The 20,030-nt window shown below is 44.0% G+C and overlaps 2 protein-coding genes and 1 pseudogene across 3 annotated transcripts in view; 1 reads left to right on the top strand and 2 right to left on the bottom strand.

Annotated features, from left to right (window-relative positions):
- Zc3h8 (zinc finger CCCH-type containing 8) overlaps positions 1-6,903 on the bottom strand; it is a 29,284-nt gene extending 22,381 nt beyond the window's left edge. Inside the window, exons 1-2 of one of the 2 annotated variants that reach the window (XM_058585164.1) lie at positions 6,726-6,903; positions 3,351-3,447 (exon numbers count right to left, since the gene is read on the bottom strand). In XM_058585164.1, the coding sequence (XP_058441147.1) occupies positions 3,351-3,447; positions 6,726-6,802 (174 nt within the window). In that variant the 5' untranslated portion in view covers positions 6,803-6,903. The remainder of the gene's footprint in view (positions 1-3,350; positions 3,448-6,725) is intronic. The other variant, XM_058585165.1, reaches the window with a different exon arrangement.
- Positions 6,904-11,013: 4,110 nt separating this feature from the next.
- LOC124105651 (U6 spliceosomal RNA) lies at positions 11,014-11,112 on the bottom strand (annotated as a pseudogene).
- A 7,168-nt stretch (positions 11,113-18,280) lies between these two features.
- Zc3h6 (zinc finger CCCH-type containing 6) overlaps positions 18,281-20,030 on the top strand; it is a 65,735-nt gene continuing 63,985 nt past the window's right edge. Inside the window, exon 1 of the mRNA XM_046462823.2 lies at positions 18,281-18,708. Within this exon, the coding sequence (XP_046318779.1) occupies positions 18,677-18,708 (32 nt within the window). The 5' untranslated portion in view covers positions 18,281-18,676. The remainder of the gene's footprint in view (positions 18,709-20,030) is intronic.

The following is a 20,030-nucleotide window of genomic DNA, read 5'->3' on the forward strand; positions in this document are numbered from 1 at the left end:
CCAAGGCAAAAAAATTACAGGTAATCTAATGAGGGTGAGGGAAGGACAAAAAGTGTTGAACAGTCACACCAAAAAAGGAAACCCAAATGGCAAACTTATCAAAAGACAAACCGTATCTGCAGTAATCTGGAAAATGAAAACAACATGGAGATACACTGCCCCCTCAGATGGCAAAACAAGGGCAGCAATACCAAGCACAGACCAGCGTGGGGAGTAATAGAAACAGCCTCTCAGAACTGCCTCTAGGAATATATTCTTGCAGCACTGCTTTGAACTAGTTAGGTGTAATGCTCATACTTTTATTTATTTATTTATTTATTTATTTTTTGCTTTTTTGGTACAGGGATAGAACTCAGGGATGCTTAACCACTGAGATATACCTCCAGCCCTTTTTATTTAGAGACAGGTTCTCACTAAGTTTCTTAGGGCCTCACTATATTGCTGAGGCTGGCCTTGAACTTGCGATCCTCCTACCTCAGCCACCTGAGTGGGATTACAGGTGGGCACCAGGGCACTTAGCTGATGCTCATATTCTTTAAGATTCAGCAGAAGGTAAATGTAGAGTACATGTATGGCAGAGTACAAGTGAAAGAAGGCAGCAGCACTGCCCCTAACCACCAAAAATGAGAGGCTGCCCAAATGCCCACTGATCACAAAAGTTGTTATATTCAATAATGAAGTATTATTATGTGGTCATGAAAAAGAATAAACAAGTAGCAAACAGAATTTGTAAATCTCACAAAATAAAAACAGGCAAGAAAAACTGCATTCCTGGGCAATGATTAAATAAGTAAGGAACAAAGTGATGCATACACAAGTTAGGACCATAGTCATCTCTAGGAGGAAAAAGGGGCTAAGACAGCAAGGGGGCAGCAATGCTTTCTCCACTTGCAGTGTTTACTTGGACACTTTAATTTTTTTAATTCTAAAATTTGTTCTAATTAGTTATACACAATAATAAAATGTATTTTGACGTATATGGAGTGTAGTTTCTGACCCTTCTGGTTGCACATGATGTAGAATTACACTGGTCATGTGATCACATATGCACATAGGATAGTAATGTCTGATTCATTCTTCTTTGTCCTACTCCCCCTCCCCTCCCTTCACTCCCCTGTCTAATCCAGACTTCTGTTCTTCCCTAATCCCATCCCTTACTTTGAATTAGCACCTTCATAAAACATACAGCCTTTGCATTTTAGTGTGTGTGGGGGGGACTGGCTTATTTCACTTAGCAAAACAGCCTCCAGATCCATCCATTTACAAGCAAATGCCATAATTTCATTCTCCTTTATGGCTGATTAACATTCCATTGTGTCTATGTACCACATTTTCTTTACCCATTCATCTTTGAAGGGCACCCGAGTTGGTTCCATAGCTTAGCTATTGAATTGAACTGCTATAAACATTGGTGTGGCTGGGTCACTGTAGTATGTTGATTTTAAGTCCTTTGGATATATGTTGAGGAGTGGTACAGCTGGGTCAAATGGTGGTTCCATTCCAAGTTTTCTGAGGAGTTTCCATACTGCTTTCCATAGTGGTTGCACCAATTTGCAGCCACACCAGTAACGTATGAGTGTACCCTTTCCCCACATCCTTGCCAACATTCATTGTTGCTTGTGTTCTTGAGAACTATTGGGCGCTCTGTTTTCGATGAGTCTCGACACTATCTGTGTGTTCACTACACATCTGTGAGCTCTTTGCTCACAAGAACTGGGCTGAAGCATCTGCTTGGGAATAACCCAGGTGTCCATCACAGAAGTGTTTTTTGGAAGTTTCTTGGGATGACTGTACAACGTTCCCTAAGCCTGTCTGCTGTGGCAATTAACACACAGACTGAGGGACTAGTGAGCGTGAAGGACTGGGCCTGTGTGACTGAAGCAGTATACATATCTGTGGGAAACTGAAGTGGCAGCAGCTTGGTGTCAGCCTCGCTCTCATCCATGGCAGCAATACATGCCCCAAAAGGCAAAGGAAGAGTTGACGTGGGCAGCTGGAAGCCTTCCCAAGGAGACAAAGATGCAGCCTGCTCTCTTCTCTTCTGTACCCGCTGACAAAGCTAAGTGAAGAGTACCCTATGAAAGTCCACCTGTGTCTTAGGAGACTCACTGCCAGTACAAAGGGTGGTGTTAACTCCACAGAGTTAAAGTTCACAACTAAAAAATAAAAAGTTTAGCTAGGCATGGTGGTACACATGTATAATCCCAGTAACTCAGAAGGCCGAACAGGGAGGATCTCAAGTTTAAGCCCAGCCTCAGCAACTTAGCGGGACCCTATCTCAAAATAAGTTAAAAGAACTGGGGATGATGTAGGGTAAACTGGCCCTGGGTTCAATCTCTAGTACCAAAAAGAAGAAAAAGTTCAAAGGAAAGAAGAGGTAAAAGAGAAGCAGATATTGGCCTTGCTGTGTTGCACTGCGTCCTTCCAAAATTCTTATGGTGAAGTCCTAACCCCTAGTACTTCAAAATGTGACTTTACTTGGAAACCAGGCCCTTACACATGTAATTAATTAAGATGAGGTCATCAGGTTGGGCCCTAATCCAATATGACTAGTGTCCTTAAAAAGGGGGATGTTCAGACTAACAGAGGCACACAGGGAGAATGTCATGTGAACACGAAGGCAGAGATCAGGGTGAACCAAGGAAAGCCAAAAATTGCCAGTAATCCAGCAGAAGCCAGGGAGCAGGCCAGAAACAGATTCTTCCTCACAGGCCTCAGAAGGAACCAACCCTGCCAATGCCTTGTTCCCAAACCTCCAGCCTCCAGAACCATGGAGCAATGATTTTTTTTTTAAGTTTTAATTTTTTAGTTGTAAACTGACCTTTACTTTATGTATTTATTTTTTATGTAGTGCTGAGGATCAAACCCAGAGCCTCATGTGTGTGAGGCAAGCACTGAGCTACAACCCCAGCCCCAATGAACTTCTTTCTAAGCCACATAGTTTGTGCAGTATTGTTATCCAAACCTAGCAAACTCATACAGACCTTAAGCTAGATACATTAATGCTGTTAAGTTAGCAAATCAAATCTCTTAAACATTTTAATCCAATTTGATAGGAATGAAGTTTTAGAAACAATTTACAATTCATTTCAGAAATAAGGAATATTGGCATATTATCCGATGTTGGGGAAAATAGAAAAAAAAAATAAAATACAACTCATTTCTAGAATCAGTTTGTGTTAAATGACAACATAGTTACTGAATGCTAACTTTAAAAAAAAGTGTGACCAAGTTTCCTAGATGTAAGTTAACTGGGTTCCAAATGCTGACTACAATGAGACAAACAGGATCCCTCATTAATTTCGCACATCCATTCCTAGCTGTTTTTCAATATCCCAACTTAACCTTACTTTTTTGGGAATTTGCTCACACTCCAGTTTTACTTCCCATTTTATTTTCTCTTCTTGTGTTTCTTCAACTTCTGAATCATCTATTTCATCATCGATTCTGCAGCAAAAATATCAAATAACACAAAAGGGTTTTTTCAACCTGAAAAGGGTTCATACCATACCATAGTGTTAAAATTTAGTGCTTTGGCTTGTCTTCAATCCCCTCAAAGAAATTTCAAAGTCTACTCCAAATACTCCAGATAAATAATGTTTAAAATTATGATGAGCAGTAAATGTCAAGATATGTTATGAATAAACTGTAAGGCTGAAATTCTAGATCATACAATCGTAATGTTCAAGAATCAGCAGCTACATGAATCATCCATTCAACCATCATTCCATTCACTCAACAAATAATGAATAATCGTTATATACCAGGCTCTGAGCCTTGTATCCTGGGACACAATGGTGTCCCTGCCTCCTGAGAGCTACTTGCATGGAAGAAAAACAGTGCAATTTTGATAAATGTGATAGGTCAAAGTCCATCCACGAGGAACATTTAACTGGAGCCAGAGGCTGTCTGAACTTGAAAATAGTTAAGAAGAGAAGGCACGCCAGGTGGAAGGTGGGGTGCCTTCTGCAGAGAGGAGAGACAAACACTGAAATGTTAAGACAGAAAAGAAACTGTTTTCAGACTCACAGGAATGAGAAGTTGACCAGGCATTCATTATTTCATGTGAATTAATTACCCAAGGGTGTTCCAGCAAAAATAAAAACTAAAAATGAACTCAAAAAAGATGAAGCGATGGGAAATAGAAGACGCTAGTGAACAAGTGTGTGCCCCAACACAACACCCTATTGTTCTTCCCTGCCCACTCCAAATCCTCACCTAATTTCCTTAAGGTCCACGATGATGAGCTCTCACATCACCTGACTTCTGAGTAGGATGGCACACAGCTGACCCCTTCCTGTCAGCTTCAGGAATGCAGAGCTCTCCTCATTTCTTCTCCCTCACCAGCTGCTACTTCTCAGTCTCCTCTGCTGGTTCCCCATCTTCCCATGTCAGTCCTTGTGGCTCTCTGTCTACATTCCCATCATTGGTGACCTCTCATTGCTTCTAGTATCATCCATCCCATAAGTAGCTGACTTTAACATCAAATCTCCATCCCAGAGCCCTCCCCTTAAAGCAAACAAAACCAAATTTCTATACAACACACCCAGCTACAGCTCTGCCAGCCACGTGATCTTCACATACCCAACATTGAACTTGATCTTCTCCCTGAACCAGATTCTCTAACTTACGCAGCAACTCCATCCTTCTAATGATACTGACCAAATTCCTCTTTCACATCACCTATCCAATCCCTGAGGAAATTCAATTTATTCTATTTCTAAAATACATCCATATTTGGCTACTTCTTGCTACTACATGACCCAAGGCGCTCCTGTTCCCCTACATTTTACTCTTAACACAACCAGAGCAACCCTGATAAAAACATAAATCACGTGTGGCTCACAGTAAATGCCTGATTCCTCATGGCCCCTGCAAAATACCCAACATGACCTACCTCCTCAAGCCCTCCCCAGTACCTCCCAGACTTTTGGCCCTACACTCTGACTCCACGTCAGTAGTCACACTGGCCACTTTGCTCCCTGCACCCAACCACAGCACACTCACTCTGCCTTGGGCCCCTCCCAAAAAAACGTGTCTCCACAATGTCATCAGCCCTCACCTCCTTCAGGTCCTGATTCAAATGTTACCAAAGTTATCAAGAAGGCTTTTCCTTAACTACCTCCTTTAAAATATCTACATGCTCTCAACCATCCAACCAGTACTTCTTCAGCCCCTACCCTGTCATTTTCTCCATGGCATTTATCATCCAAAATACTACACATCTGTGCATCATCTGGTGCCTCCCAACACGCTTCATGAATACCAGGATTTTTGTCTTTTGTTGGTTCACTGCTACAATTCCAAGGCCTAGCAAGTCTCCTATGTAGCAGGTATCCAATAAAAATGTAAAAAATTATTTTGAATCAATAAGTTTTCTCATCACAGTTACTAGGAAAAACTCAGAAACCACAAAACACAAATTAATTTCATTGCATAAAACAGAATACCCTCCTACACTTTTAATACACTGATAAAGGCCACTAGTTAAAATTAAGACAAATTAAGAATAAAATAGAGAACCTAAAATTTGAAACAAAAAGGCCAAGAGCCAAACAGAAAAATGGACAAAAGATGGAAATGAGCCGACGAGTTCACTCTACTTCCATACCATCCTTCACCTATGGGTGGCAAATTCCAAATGACTGATGTACTTGGGTCAAGCTTTGTGAATGGCTCTTCTGTCCAATGCATTTTCAAGTTGGTAGCTACTATTGTGTTTTCCTATTTTCTTTTTTGTGATGATTCACCTCAGATTCTCTTATGTATTTTAAAAGTTTATCAATTAGTTTCTCTTTTTCTTAGGTGTTCATATTATCTGCAAGTAACTAGTGTCTCTTTCCAATATTTATAGGTCTTATTTTAAGTGTTGGTAATTCCACTTTAGAAGCTGGGTGAAGAAAGCACAGGCTACACTGTCTGGGCCACCGAATCCCAGCTTTGCCATGGACCATGTGCAACCTCAGCAGGTCACTCAGCCTCCGGGTGCTTCCCAGCTTCCTCCTGAAGGTCACTGTGAGGACTAAGGACACACTCTTGTACGCACACAGCAAGGCTGCTGCCGATGGCAACTAAGGTGAAGCTCGACCCAGGTACCTGAGATGGCCGGGAACAGAGGACTGACCCAAGAGCTGAGCCCACCCGAGCCGGAGACACGCCCGGAGAGAAATGGAGGAGGAGACGACGGTGTCCAGGTTGGCTTGGGGGAGAGGGGGCCATAGAAGACAGACTTAGGACACTTCAAACTCAAAGGATGAGCAGTGAATGGACACCGGTGCAGACCCCACCCTGGACACCACCGAGGGGAGGACCAGGCAGCACCACCTGGCCGGCTGTCTAGCTCGTTCTCCATGCGCGCTTTATTCCGGTCCTCGCACCCCACTGGTGGCCGTCGGGGGCCGTGGGCGGAGGTATCCACGACCTAACCATCACTACTTAACGACCTCGCGGCTTCGTCCTCGCTAGGAGAAAGCCCAGCACGTGTCCGGGGTAACCACTGCCAACCGCAGCGCTCCGGGGCTTCCAGGAACCCAGGAGGGCGGCGAGAACGCGGACGCGCCCCCAGCCCGGGGAGCAGGTGCAGCGAGGGCGCCGCCCGCCCCGGCCTCGGCTGACCTCAGCCCCCACCCCGCCCAGCCTCGGCCTTCGCCCCGCCCGCCCAGCCCCGCGATCCCGCACGCGGCCCACGGCTTCCGAGGCAAGAGAATGAGAACACGAGGGGTCACCTTTCCTCAGCGTCCGGGGCCGGTTTTTTGCCGAGGGCGGGGTTGGGGGGTTTTGAGAAAAGATTCTCAAAATCCATGACCCAAGCAGGCGGCCTCCCTTAGCGCACCGGCCGACCAGGGTAGCCAGAGCGCGATCAGCGCAGCAATCCAGAGTCGCGCCACGGGACGCAGGCCCCGCCCCCCGCCCGCCGTCCCGAGACCGCGCACGCGCCCCTCCGCCCGCCGTGACTGCGCACGCGCGCCACCTCCGCGCGTCCTGTCCCGGGCTGCGCATGAGCAGCTTTCCCTGCGTCTTCACTGTTACCGCGGCATTCTGCACGGGTTCTGGGACTTAATTGGTAGGGTTCTTTTTTCTACGTTAGTGAGAACTTTTCGGCCATGGTCACGGGGTTTCTAAGGAATGGTAGCACTAGCTAACACTTGTGCACTTCGTTACCGTTTCTTAGAAATATCAGTTCTGAGCCTGATGTGGTGGCGCGCAGCTGTCATCCGAGCGGCTCTGGAGGCTGAGGCCGGAGGATGGCGAGTTCAAAGCCAGCCTCAGCAACTTAGCAAGACCTTGTCTCAAATGAAAAGGGCTGGGGATGTGGCTCAGCGGTTGAGTGTCCTGGGTCTAGTCTCCAGCACCAAAAGAAAAGAAAGGGGGAAAAAGGGAAATACTGGTACCTGACTCCACCCCAGCGCAGCTGAGTGGGGCAGTGCCACCAGAAGGAAGGCTCCCACCGTCTGCAGCCCAGCAGGCGCGATGCGAGAGGGCTGAACTTAAGGCCCTGTTTAAGGAAAAGAGAACTTTGTCTCAAATCTCCACCTTCGGGGGTCAGACGCGCAGAAGGCTTTTGGGGCGCAGTGGGACAAAGGGCCGGGATCTCGCAGGATTCGCCCTCTTCCAAGGCGTCCGCCTTCCTTGGCTTGAGTCGGCCACCAGTAGAACTGGGGAGAGGCGGCACTGCCGAGGGCTTCAGGAGCTTGGGGACACTGGGCTGGGCTCACCTAGCACGTGCGAGGCCCTGGGTTCCAACCTCAGCAACACATAAAGATAGATAAAATAAAGGTATTGTGTCCATCCACAAAGAAAATAAAGAACTTAAGAATTATCTTTTTTTTTTTTAAAAACAAGGAATAGGGAGGGGCTGGGGCTCAGCGGTAAAGCGCTTGAGGTTCCATCCTCAGCACCACATAAAAATAAATAAAGGCATGTTTTCCAACTACAACTAAAAAAAATAAATATTAAAAAAAGTGTTAATTTTTTAAAAAAGGAATAGGGAATGGTTGGAATGGAAGCAGGAAGTAGCTCTAAGGAAAAAAAATCTCAGGGAAATAATCTTGTTTTAAAAAATGCCTCCTCAAATTGCTCTGCTACAATAAGTACTATACCATACACATTTTTTTTTTTAGAGAAATAAACAGAATTAATTAAAGGTAATAAATTTGTAGGGTCTCTACAATTGAAACAAGTACATAAATAACTGAGGCAGGAAAGTTCATTAGAGTACCAAGTGCTAATAGGATTCAAAAGAGGGAAAAAAGCACATTCACTTGGGATGGCTTCTTAAAAGCGGTGGATTTGGGCTCAGTCTTGAAATCTTTTCCACAGGAAGGAGCTATTGATTGGCCCAATGACAGAACCTGACTTGATGCTGTAATTGAAGGGGCTGATTCCTGACACAAATCAGGGTCCATACAAGAGTGAGGGAGATTATTTGAAGCCAAGCATCTTCCCCAGGGAAGTTCTAATTTTCCCCGTTGTTGATGGTATAGACAATCACCTTTTTGTACTTGAATCATTACTAAAAATTAAGAAAAATTTTAAGGTGATTAAACACGAGAGGCATCCTTCCCTTTACAGGAAAGCACTATATGATGCAGCTCAAATTATTGTCATACATACTTTTCCATGTAAAAAATGTCCAGTATACAGCAAAAGATAATTGGGCACAGAAGGAAAACAGATTAATGGGAAAAAGTAAAAACAGCACAAACACCCCCAAAGAAAAATTGGACCTGCAAAGGCACCAGATACTAGCATTTTCAGACAAAGACAATATAAAAGATTACCTACATATGAGTCAAATTGATTCCAAAAATTCCTCAGGTTCTCCAGCCTTCCCTGTATCCACATCCTCTGCAATTTGACTTTGCAGTTCCTCTCTGAAAAAGGTAGGCTCTATCTCACCTCCTCTCCAAACTGAGCTGAGGTTTAGTGTGTGTGTGTGTGTGGGGGGGGTTTAAGCTGGAGATTAGAACCCAGGGCCTTAGTACATGCAAGGCAAGCACTTTACCAACTGAGCTATATCCCCAGCCCTCAAACCATGTTGAATTTAGCTAATAGGATGCAGTAAATGTGTAAACAAGTCAGGATGGTGCCTGGTATTTTACCAGGGGGAGTGGTTTGTGAGGTGGCGCCAGCGAGCCATTAAGTGTGGAGATTTCTTATTGGTTGACTGCTGTATCTAGTTTATGCTGATTAAGATAAGCTGTGTGGAATGTATAAATACCTCTATTGTCCTACAATAAAGGGCTCCCACTCCTGCTGTATCAATCTACGCAAATTGCTCGTCACCACCCCCCCCCGCAGCCGGACTGCGGCAGCCAGCAAATCACAAAAAAGCTAAGCCACCTGACCAATACACAGCTATCCAGGACACATGATGGAGTACAGTTCCATCCAGATGGCCTCAGTCTAAATGACTAACCCACAGGATTGTGAGCTAAGTAAATGACTGCTGTTGAGGGCCACTAAGTTTTAAAGTAACTGGTTAAAAGGAAATTATAAAAAGTGACAGAGGAATTGGGAAAAAATCAAATAGAACTTCTAGAAATAAAAAATAAAATATTGAAATGAATGATGTGGTAGATATAAACTATGTTCACAAACTCTTTAGCATTTTTACCTTTGAAAGCTGAACTCATAGTCCCCTGTCCTAAAATGTGGACTAGATTCCCTGACAGACTCCTAACAAACACAGCCTGGAAAAGGCATGGTGCCTGATTCCTCAGGCCAGGTCTGAAGAACCAGTGCATTTTCTGCCTTACTTTCTCAAGTCACTGGCCTGGGGAAAAGTCAGTCACCATGTCATGAAATTCTCATGCAGCCTTGGGGAGCTGGCAATGCAAGTGAGGCACCTAGGAAGCATCTTCCAGAGCTGGACGAGCCAGAAGACATCACCCCTGCAACCTCACGAGGAGCCTGGGAAAGAACTACCCAGCTAAGTAGCTCCCAGATTCCTGACCCACAGAGAATAGTAGTATATAAATGCCTACTGAATAAAGCTAGAGTTTTGGGATAATTTGCTCTACAGCCATAGATAAGTGATGATCACTCGCTAAGTACAAAGCAGCTGGCGAAATATAAAATTAGCATATGGCCCAGCAATTTCACTCCCAGGTGTACAACCAAAACATTAAAGCAAGGACTCAAGCTTATTTGTATACTTATGTTCACTGCAGAATTAAAAAAAAATTTTTTTACTTGTAGACAATACCTTTATTTGATTGATTGATTGATTTTTTATGTGGTGCTGAGGATCGAACCCAGTGCCTCACATGTGAGAGACAAGTGCTGTACCACTGCAGCATTTTTTATAACAGCCAAGCAGTGGAAACATCCCCAATCTCCATCCACTGATGAATGGATAAACAAAGTGTGATATAGACATAAAATGGGACATTATTTACCACCCCCCAAAAAGAATGGTTATATCATGTGGCTGAACCTTGAGAACAGTAAGCTAAGTGAAGTAAGCCAGACTCTAATGGACAAATACTGCAGTATTCCACTCAAATACCTAAAATAGACGAATTTATAGAGAGGGATAGTAAATTAGGAATTACCAGGGATTGCAGGGGGAGGGGAATAGTAAATTATTACTTAATGGTCTCAGAGTTTCTGTTTAGGGTGATGAAAATGTTTGGAAATAGATAATAGTGATGATTGTACAAGAGTATGAACATAATACCACTGAATTAAGCACTTAAATATGGTTGAAATGGCAAATTTTATATCATGTATTTTAGCAAAAAATAAAAATAGCTGACATAAGAAAATGGTGGGACAGCTAGGTGCAATACCTTGTGGACATGTGCTACAAATAAGCCATCATCAATAAATGGTGCCGTTTCTCCCATCGCCAGGATTTATGGTTCTGGGCATTAAGGGGTGTAAATGAGAATAGATCCTCTTCACATAATCCCTAGTGATGCCCTTGAAAAAAATTTACCACCTGTCCCCACAATTTGAGCTTTGCTGATTTAGAGCAGGGTTCCCCCCCCCACCCCCGTTTCTCTCTTTAAAAAAAAAAAAAAAATGGAATGTCATCCTTGAGCAGGGGCCATGCTAGTCTTCCCTGTGTCGTTCCAGTTTTAGTATCTGTGCTGCTGAAGTGAGCACTAGAGCAGGGGTTTTCAGCCTCAGCATTATTGTCATTTGGCATGAGATAATCCTTTGTTATGGGGGACAGTCTTGAGCGTTGTAGGAGGGTAGGTTGTTCAGCAGCATCCCCAGTTTCCACCACTAGATGTCAGTAGCACCTGCTCCCCAGTTGTGACACACACAGTTCCAAATGTACTCAGAGGGAGCAAAATCATCATCGGTTGAGATCCACTGGTCTGGAGTCATCAGTGCCAAAAGAAGAAATGATTCCATCAAGGGACAAGATGATCTTTCCGCTAAGCTTGAAGAGGAGACTGTCGTTTGGCCACATAGGGTTCCTCAGGTCAGTGAATTAATAGGTAAAGAAAGGTTCAATCTCCAGCACCCAAAAAAGAAAACCCCTCTGTATCTAAAATAAGGAATCTCAAGGTCAGATGGTTCTTCTAGGGAATTCTACCAAACATTTAAGGAACAAATAGCAATTCTATTTTAACGCACAGAAAATAGGGAAGAAAGGAATACTTTCTAAATTATTTTATTAAGTCAGCATTGACCCAATACCCAAACAATCAAAGACAAAGCAAAAGAAACAAACAAACCTGTAGACCAATATCCCTCCTGAACATAGATTTTTAAATCCTCACTAAAATAATAGAAAAGAAAAGAATAATATGCAATAACCAAGTGGGGTTTCTCTCAGGAATGTAAGACTGGTTCTATTTGAAAAATCAATTAAAGCCAACATGCTATAGTTCAAAGGAAGAGAAACTATGCAATTGAAACAACTAACATGAAAAATTATTTGACAAAATTCAATGTCAATTCAGGATGTGACTTTCAGCAAAGTAAGAATAGTTGCACCTTTCTCTATTTGATAAAAGGTACTTGAAAACTATAGAGAACATCAGATTCAATATGACTGAATGTCAGAAGTCATCAAATGATTTTCTGAGCCTTTGCCCTTCATTGTCCATAATAATTACATTAAAATTGCACTACAAAACATTCAATTTTAATTGATAATATGCATATTGAAGTGTTTAGGAGTTGCTATAGGCTGAATGTTTGTGTCTTCCCAAAATTCAAATGCCAAAACCCAATTTCCAATATGATGGCATTTGGAGATAGGGCCTTTGGGAAATGCTAGGTGACAAGGGGGCTGAGGTCTCATGAATGGGAGTAGTTCCCTTATAAGAGAGACCCCAAGAGTTCCCTTGTTCCTTTTTGCCATGTGAGGCACAGGGAGAAGACTGCCATTTATGAACTGGGAAGCAGGCCCTCTGGAGACATCAAATCTTCTGGTACTTGACCTTGGACTTCCCAGCCTCTGAAAGTGTGAGAAATAAGTTTTTGTTGTTTAAATGCCACTCAGTCTGTGATAAGTTGTTAAGGCATCCCAAACAGACTAAACAGGGAAATTTGCAACCTCCTTTGAAATGGGTCAAAAATAACAGGGACTGATGAAAGGGAGAGGGAAGGCTAGCTCAGCAGCGTATGATAAAGCAAATACAGTAAGATGCTAGCAGGGTAACAAGACACAGTAAGAAAAAAAAAAAAAGAAAATTGTAAGGAACCCTGGGAACTCGAGGCAATGGTAGGATTTTAGGGACAAAGTGCTGTTTTGAACTCATAGCTGTGAGGTGATGTTTTAGTGCATTTCTGCTGCTGTAAGAGAATGGCTGAGACTGGGTAATTTATAAAGAACAGGATTTTATTTCTTCACAGTTCTGCAGGCTGAGATACCCAAGACCAGGGAGCCAACATCTGATCTGGTGAGGGCTTTCTTCTTGTGTCCTTACCTAGCAGAGGTGGAAGGCAGGAGAGGACAAACTCAGTGTCCTCATTTGACAGAAGAACAGAAGAGAAAACCCACTCTGGCAAGTCCTTGTACTAGAGCAGAGCCTGGGACCTAAACACTCCCCATTAGGCCCCACCTCTCAACACTGTTGCACTGGGGACCAAGTGTCCAGAACATGAATTTTAGAGGACACATTCATAAGAGTTGGTGTCCTGGGCCTGCTTCCCCACCATTGTCCTGCTTTCCCGACATTGTCTTGGACCAACGGGAACCCACATCTGGCACAGTGTCCTTCAGACAAAAGTCAGGGTAGCACAGAGCTCAGGCTTGCCAATGCTGTAAGGACTACAGGCTTTTTGCACCTGTCATGCAAAAGCTAAAAAAGGGTTCTGTAGCTCTATGGATATATGAGAAGACAAAGACATTAGGGCAGACAGCATGATAGGAAATGCAGAAAGCTGCTGCACAGTTTGCCACGAAGATAAAACAACTTTAGACATTAATGTACCTAATAAAATATCCTTATATGAAGCAAAACATGATAAATGATAGAAGAAATGGATAAACCCAGCATCATGGTGAGGGATTTCAATGTATTTTACTTGATTATAAATATCTGCAATAATATAGAAAATAAGAACTTTGCAACTAACAGTGTTGACCTAATGGGCTATGAGAAGTTCTGCATCCAATAATGAGACAATTACATTTTTTTTTACTACATTTTCTTTACTACATTCTTTACTACATACCATTTTACAAAGTCAGCATAATGAAGTAAAAAACATTAAAGGAAAACACACATATAATATAGACCATGATTTATAAGCACACAACATACCTGACAATGAAGTAAAAAACATTAAAGGAAAACACACATATAATACAGACCATGATTTATGGGCACACAACATGAATTAGTTAAGCTAGAAGTTAACACTGCTCAGTAGCTCATGGGTTAAAAATAAATTATAAAGTTATAAAATAACTGAGACAATAAAATGAAACTCTTGGCTGAAGCAGTTAGCCAAGAGTAGTTTATAGCCTGAAAAGCTTATCATAGAAAAGATGCACCAAAATTAAGGATTAAAGTTAGGAAAGAAAATAATCCCAAAGAAAGCAAGAGCAAAGACATAATATAAATAAAAGTGGAAATTAATGAATTAGGAACAATAAAAATAAGGGCAGAAAATAATGACAGTCGAACCTGAATTCCTTTAAAAAACCCATCAACAAAACAGATAATCCCCTGATTATATTAATTAAAATTACAACAAAAAGGTGGTATAACTACAAATTAATAAATATTAAAAGGCTAATAATAAAATACTAGCAAACTATATTTGAAATCTTACATGGCAAGTGAAAATTCTTAGAAAATTTAGATAAAATGAATATATCTCAACAAGATTTGTTTGTAGAATTTGATAATTCTACAGTTTGTATTAAATTCTGAATTCTAAACAGCTATTTCCTAAAACTGATTCAAGAAAAAATAAAAAGCTTGAATAGTCCTATAACTAGTAAAACAACAGAAGCACTGGTTTGAAAAATCTTTCCAGAAAGATGTTCAGATTGTTTAAAGCATATTCTTCTAAAGTTTGAAGGACTGGAATATTCCATCTTTATACAGACTCTTTCAGGTAATAATAATAAAAAGGAAAATTCCTAAACCTATTTTACAAAGCCAGTATAACCCTGACAATGAAGTAAAAAACATTAAAGGAAAATGACAGCCCTATTTCACTCATGAATATACAAGAAAAATATAAGCAAAATAGTAACAAACAAAATCAAACAAAATTTTAAAATAAATAACAAAGTAAGCCAGGTGCAGTGGCAATACCTGTAGTAATTCCAGCAACTTGGAAGGCTTAGGCAGAAGGATGGAAGCCAGCCTTAGCAACTCAGCAAGACCCTGAGCAACTTAAGAGAGTCCCAGGGGATGTAGCCCAGTGGTTAAATGCTCCTGGGTTCAATCACTAGTACCAATAAACAAACAAATGAATCAAAGAATGCACAAATTAGATTTATCTCATGAACACAAAATTTTTAAGCCTTAATATTAAGAAATTTATAAGTGTAATTTGTAGTGTTAATGGATTTTACTGCATATTCTCCATTTGCCTGTCAGATTTACTCTCCCCACTCCATCCTTCTTGTATCCATAGAGACTCAAGCCCCTCTCCCTTTCTCTGGGACTTCCAGTTGGATCCAGCCAATGGCAGCAGTCAGGAGACTGGAAAAGCAGACTTCTTCTATAACTTCTGTGCTCTGAAAAGCCTTAGTTTGGCAGTGGTTACTTGTCTTTACCGGATGCCACAGGGCTTATCAAACAGCACCTCCCCACAACCCCAGCTATCTTCAGGTCCTGGTAACAAGGCCTCCTGCAACCCCTTCAGGCTCAGGGCTGGAAGACTGGTTGCTTCTCTGTCCCTTCTGACTCACTTGTAGCTGACCATGCCACTGCAAATGGTTTCACAGTTTAAGTCTCTTCACTTGTTCCTTCGAATACACTGTTTGTGCTGGGATCTGAATGGCACACAAAGTAAAAGAGAAAATTGTGTCATTATCTCAAGAGATGAAAAAAAAAATTAATGAAATGAAATATGCATTACCACAAAAATTCTTAGTAAATTATGACTAGAGAACATACATTCCTGATAAGTAAATATAAAATCCCTAGATATCATCCTAAATGAGAAGACTTTACAAAAATTCCTTTGAAAATTGGGAAACAAGACAAGGGTGCCCTGTCACCACTTCCGTTTAGCATAGCACTAGACTTCCCAACACTGGAGGTCCTAGCCAGTGAAGAAAAGAACTTAGTGTTACCGCTGTTGACCGGTGACGAGTTCTTGCTTCCCCAATGTTGAAGAATAACACCAAAGAAGCACGCCGAGGCAAGGTCAGAGTAGAAATTAGAAGTTTATTAAAGGACAGCAGAAAAGACTTCTCCCGGAGGAAGAAGGGGACCCAAGAGGTGGAATCCGTGGAAGGGATGTTGTCTCCCCTTTTTATAGTTCTTTCAGTGATGGAATGTAGGTGGGAAGGACCAAGGGGTGGGACACAGGTGGGCCAAAGAAGTAATCTGGTCAGGAAGGACTTCTGAGTCAGCACCTTTTTGCTGGGGGCTGTTCATTAACATTTCTTTGAGGTGGACTTTGGTCTAGGGCCTTTTCGGGACTTCCATGAGTTGTCCTGTGTTTTCCCTGAGTCATTCTCCGCATGGTCTCCATTTTAGATTTCACTCGATATTAGACCCGATTTACCTAACTACACTGACTACCTAACTTTAAATCTGGCTTCATTAGGAGCTGGGCGTGGTGACACATACTTGGGGCCTACAGATTGGAAAGGAAAAAATAAAATGCTACAGCCATGTGCTCAGCACGTGCAAGGCCCTGAGTTCAACTATCACTATCAAAATACACTAACCAACCTCACTTTAATACTTATATAAATAAAACATTAAATTTATGGTAACCTGTTAAGCAGCAATAGGCAAATTGATGAAAATACCAAATTCTTAGGAATAAATATGAAAGATAGAAAACATCTATAGGAAAATGCATGAACTGAGAGAGATGACTTCTGAATATAGATATTAAAAATTCATAAAATGAAAGTTATGTGATTTCCAATTTCCAAATAGGCCTATAGATCCAATGCAGTGCTGATTAAAAAACAAACAACAACAACAAAAAACCTCAAGATTTGTTTGTAGAAGCTGATGATGCTAAAGTTTATATTAAATTCTGAATTATAAACAGCTACATCTAAACTAGATATTAAAATGTAGGAGTAAAGGGCTGAACATAGCCAGGATACACATCAGTTGTTTTCCACTCTGAGATCACTGGGAACAAAAACTAGGGAGGCCCAATCTTTAGTGAAGATGGAGTTTGCCAAATGCATCGGTATCTAAATCTTGTTTGGAGGCAACATTTTTAAAGTGCATTTTTTCAAATGCTGGGCTAACAATGTCCTATTCTTGGATTTCCGGATGTGGGGTGAGTGTAAGGGTGTGTTTAAATTTTCCAATGAATGTGAATAAACAAATCCAATGTAGCAAGGTTCAGAGCAGGGATTAAAGCGTACCACTGCATAGTCCCTCCAAATCCCTCCTTCTCTGCCCAATTTAAATCCACTCTAAGCCCTTTCCTGGTAGTCACGCAAAAAATTAAGTATTAACACTTTACCTCAAAGGCCTTTAGATAACTACAAAGAAATCGGCTGTACTATTTATAGTTACAATTAGACCTAAATTCACTAAAATAGTTACAAAAGGGTCCTGACAATGCTTTGTAACTCCAAATACTAACATTGTTTCTCAAGACAAAATACATTTGCTTTTTAAAAGTTTTCTAAAAATGCATTATGGAGGCTATTAGGTATTATGGGGAAATGCGGCAACTGCTTGCAGAATTATTACAGTTCCCTTTGTCAACTGTGCGTTCAACTTAAAAAAAAGAGAAAGAAAGAAAAAAGAATAGGCAATTTCTTTCTTTTCTCCTTTCTATATACCTATCCCAAAGTTCAAATTTAATCTACTAATTCCAAGATTTTTTTCTGAATGCATGCCACTAGGGAAGATGAGATAAGTCAGATATTTGGGAAGATTAACCAAGTCCATCATTTTAATAAAAAGCAAGGAATGTTCCTTTAGATCCAAGTAGTATGCTACATTAAATAGGTCAAAACACTGACTCGTCATTTAAACACTATTTCTGAGTGCACACTCCTACATATAAACTGTAATGCCTCGTTATGAAATATTCACATATATTTTACATACTTTCTTATCAAAGGACAAAATTTTGCAATTATCCTAAATCTATTTTATTATCGAGTGATGATGGGGTAAACATCGGAAACATCCAACATCGGAACAGTGGCCAGTCAAGCTGGCTTTCCTAAAACGCGACTGCGCACTGATCGCTGCGGGCGCGATAACCCCGGCTTGGGAGGAGAAGGGTAATTTCTCCGTTATTTCAGCCACAAAGGGTTTCTTTATAAAAAGCTGACTCCAGAGCCTGCGTTCCCTATTCCTACGCCGGCTGATGGCTCGGGGGATCTGTGCAACCGCAGCTACTCGGCCTGGGCGGACGTATGCGGCACCCCGCGGCTCAGCAGAGCCGGGCACCCAGGCGAGCCAGGCACCCAGGCACGCGAACCTCGCGCCACCTCCCCCGTCGGACCACCCAACTCTGTCAGCTCGATGCGCAGCCACCCGGATGCTGCTTCCGCGAAGCACTGAGAAGGCTGAAGCCCCGCCCCTGGTGGTGATCGACGGGAAGTTTTATCCAATGGCCACCGCGCTCGGTCTGGGGGGGCGGGGCCAGAGCCAGGCGCGCGGAGGGATCTCGCCTGCCCTCTAGTCCCGGACCAGGTGTTGCGGCCGGCGCCATTTTCTCGAGCCTCTTGTCTCGGGTGCCGCCATGTTGGTGAGGAGAAATCACCGTTACGGCCACTGTCCAAATCCCCGCGTCGCCGCCCGCCGCCCGCCCGCTCCCACGCCTCAGCCACCGGCGGCGGATAGAGACTAGAGCGGCAGCGCCGGCAGCGCGGGCCGTTGCCCCGTGTGTGCAGTTAGAGCCCCATCTCTCTGGCGTGGTGGTTAATAGACTGGAAAGTCTGTGTGTGTCGCTCACTAGTAACCGTGAGTTTTTACCACCTCGTCACCGCCGGCGGCGGCCGGGAGCAGCACCCGCGGGCGGCGCAGGGGCCTCCCGCCGCCGCCGCAGCAGACCGCCCTGCAGCCCCGCCCCGTTCTGACCAAACATGACAGACTCTGAACATGCAGGGCTCGGCAGGTCGGGACCGTCTGTCTTTCTGTCGGATGAGGAGGGGGCGGGCGCGGGGCGGGCGGGGCCGGGCGCCCCTGCATGACTCGGACGTCTCTGTGTGGCTCCGTCGCCGCCGCGGCGCGCGCCCCGACCCGGCCTGGCCCGGCCGGCGGGGAGGCCGCCCGCGACCCCCGCGCCGCCGGCCCGGGCCCGCCCGCGGCCAGCGGCACCGGCTGAGCGCTTCGCGGCGCTTGGCCGCCGGACCGCCGAGCACGCCCGGAAGCAGACGCGCTTGCGTTTAGGAGATGCCAGCGCCCCGGCCCTGGGCTAGGTGCAGCAGCCCCCGCCCCTCTCCAGGCCTTGTGCTGGGTGCAGGAGCCCCCGCCCCAGGCCAGGCCTTGAGCTAGGTGAAGAAGCCTCCCACCCCATCTCAGGCCTTGTGCTGGGTGCAGACGCCCCCGCCTCAGGCCAGGCCTTGAGCTAGGTGCAGAAGACCCCCACCCCATCTCAGGCCTTGTGCTGGGTGCAGAAGCCCCCCACCCCTTGCCATGCCCTGTGCTGGGTGCAGAAGCTCCTGCCCCAGGCCAGGCCTTGGGCTAGGTGCAGAAGACCCCCCACCCATCTTAGGCCTTGTGCTGGGTGCAGAAGCCCCCCACCCCTTGCCATGCCCTGTGCTGGGTGCAGAAGCCCCCGCCCCAGGCTAGGCCTTGAACTAGGTGCAGAAGACCCCCCACCCCATCTTAGGCCCTGTGCTAGGTGCAGAAGCCTCTACCCCAGGCCAGGCCCTTGACCTAGGTACAGAAGTCCCCCCACCCCTTGCCGTGCCTTGTGCTGGGTGCAGAAGTCCCCTACCTCATCTTAGATCTTGTGCTGGGCACAGAAGCCCGCGCCCCATCCCAAGTCTTGCTCTCCCGTGCAGAAGAACCTCACCCACCCCAGGTCCTATGCTGGGTGCAGAAACCCCTAACCCCAGGCCTGAGCTAGGTATTGAAACCTCCAACCCACCCCAGGCCCAGTATTAGATGCAGAACTCACGCCTTCAGCTTTGTGTTAGGTACAGGAGCCCTCGACCCCACTCCAGGACCTGTGTTAGCTTTAGCTTTACCTCTTAGAATCTGCAATGGCAATACGCTAACAGGAAAATCTTAGACTGCGGACCTTAGCACAATTTCCTTCAAAACGCCACTGATTATTCACCCCAGCTCTACTTTCTAGATGTTGTGCATCACTTGAACTTCATTAAACTGAGATTCCGATCTCCTACTTCAATTTTGCTCTGCCTTAAGAGGCACATCCTTGGTTCCAATTAAGCATTCGGGGGCATTTGCAAAGTATACTTTTTAGCACAC

This window comes from Marmota monax, unplaced genomic scaffold (genome assembly GCF_021218885.2).
Source record: "Marmota monax isolate L192 unplaced genomic scaffold, Marmota_monax_Labrador192_F-V1.1 WCK01_AAM20220418_F8-fsc00245, whole genome shotgun sequence".
NCBI lineage: Eukaryota > Metazoa > Chordata > Mammalia > Rodentia > Sciuridae > Marmota > Marmota monax.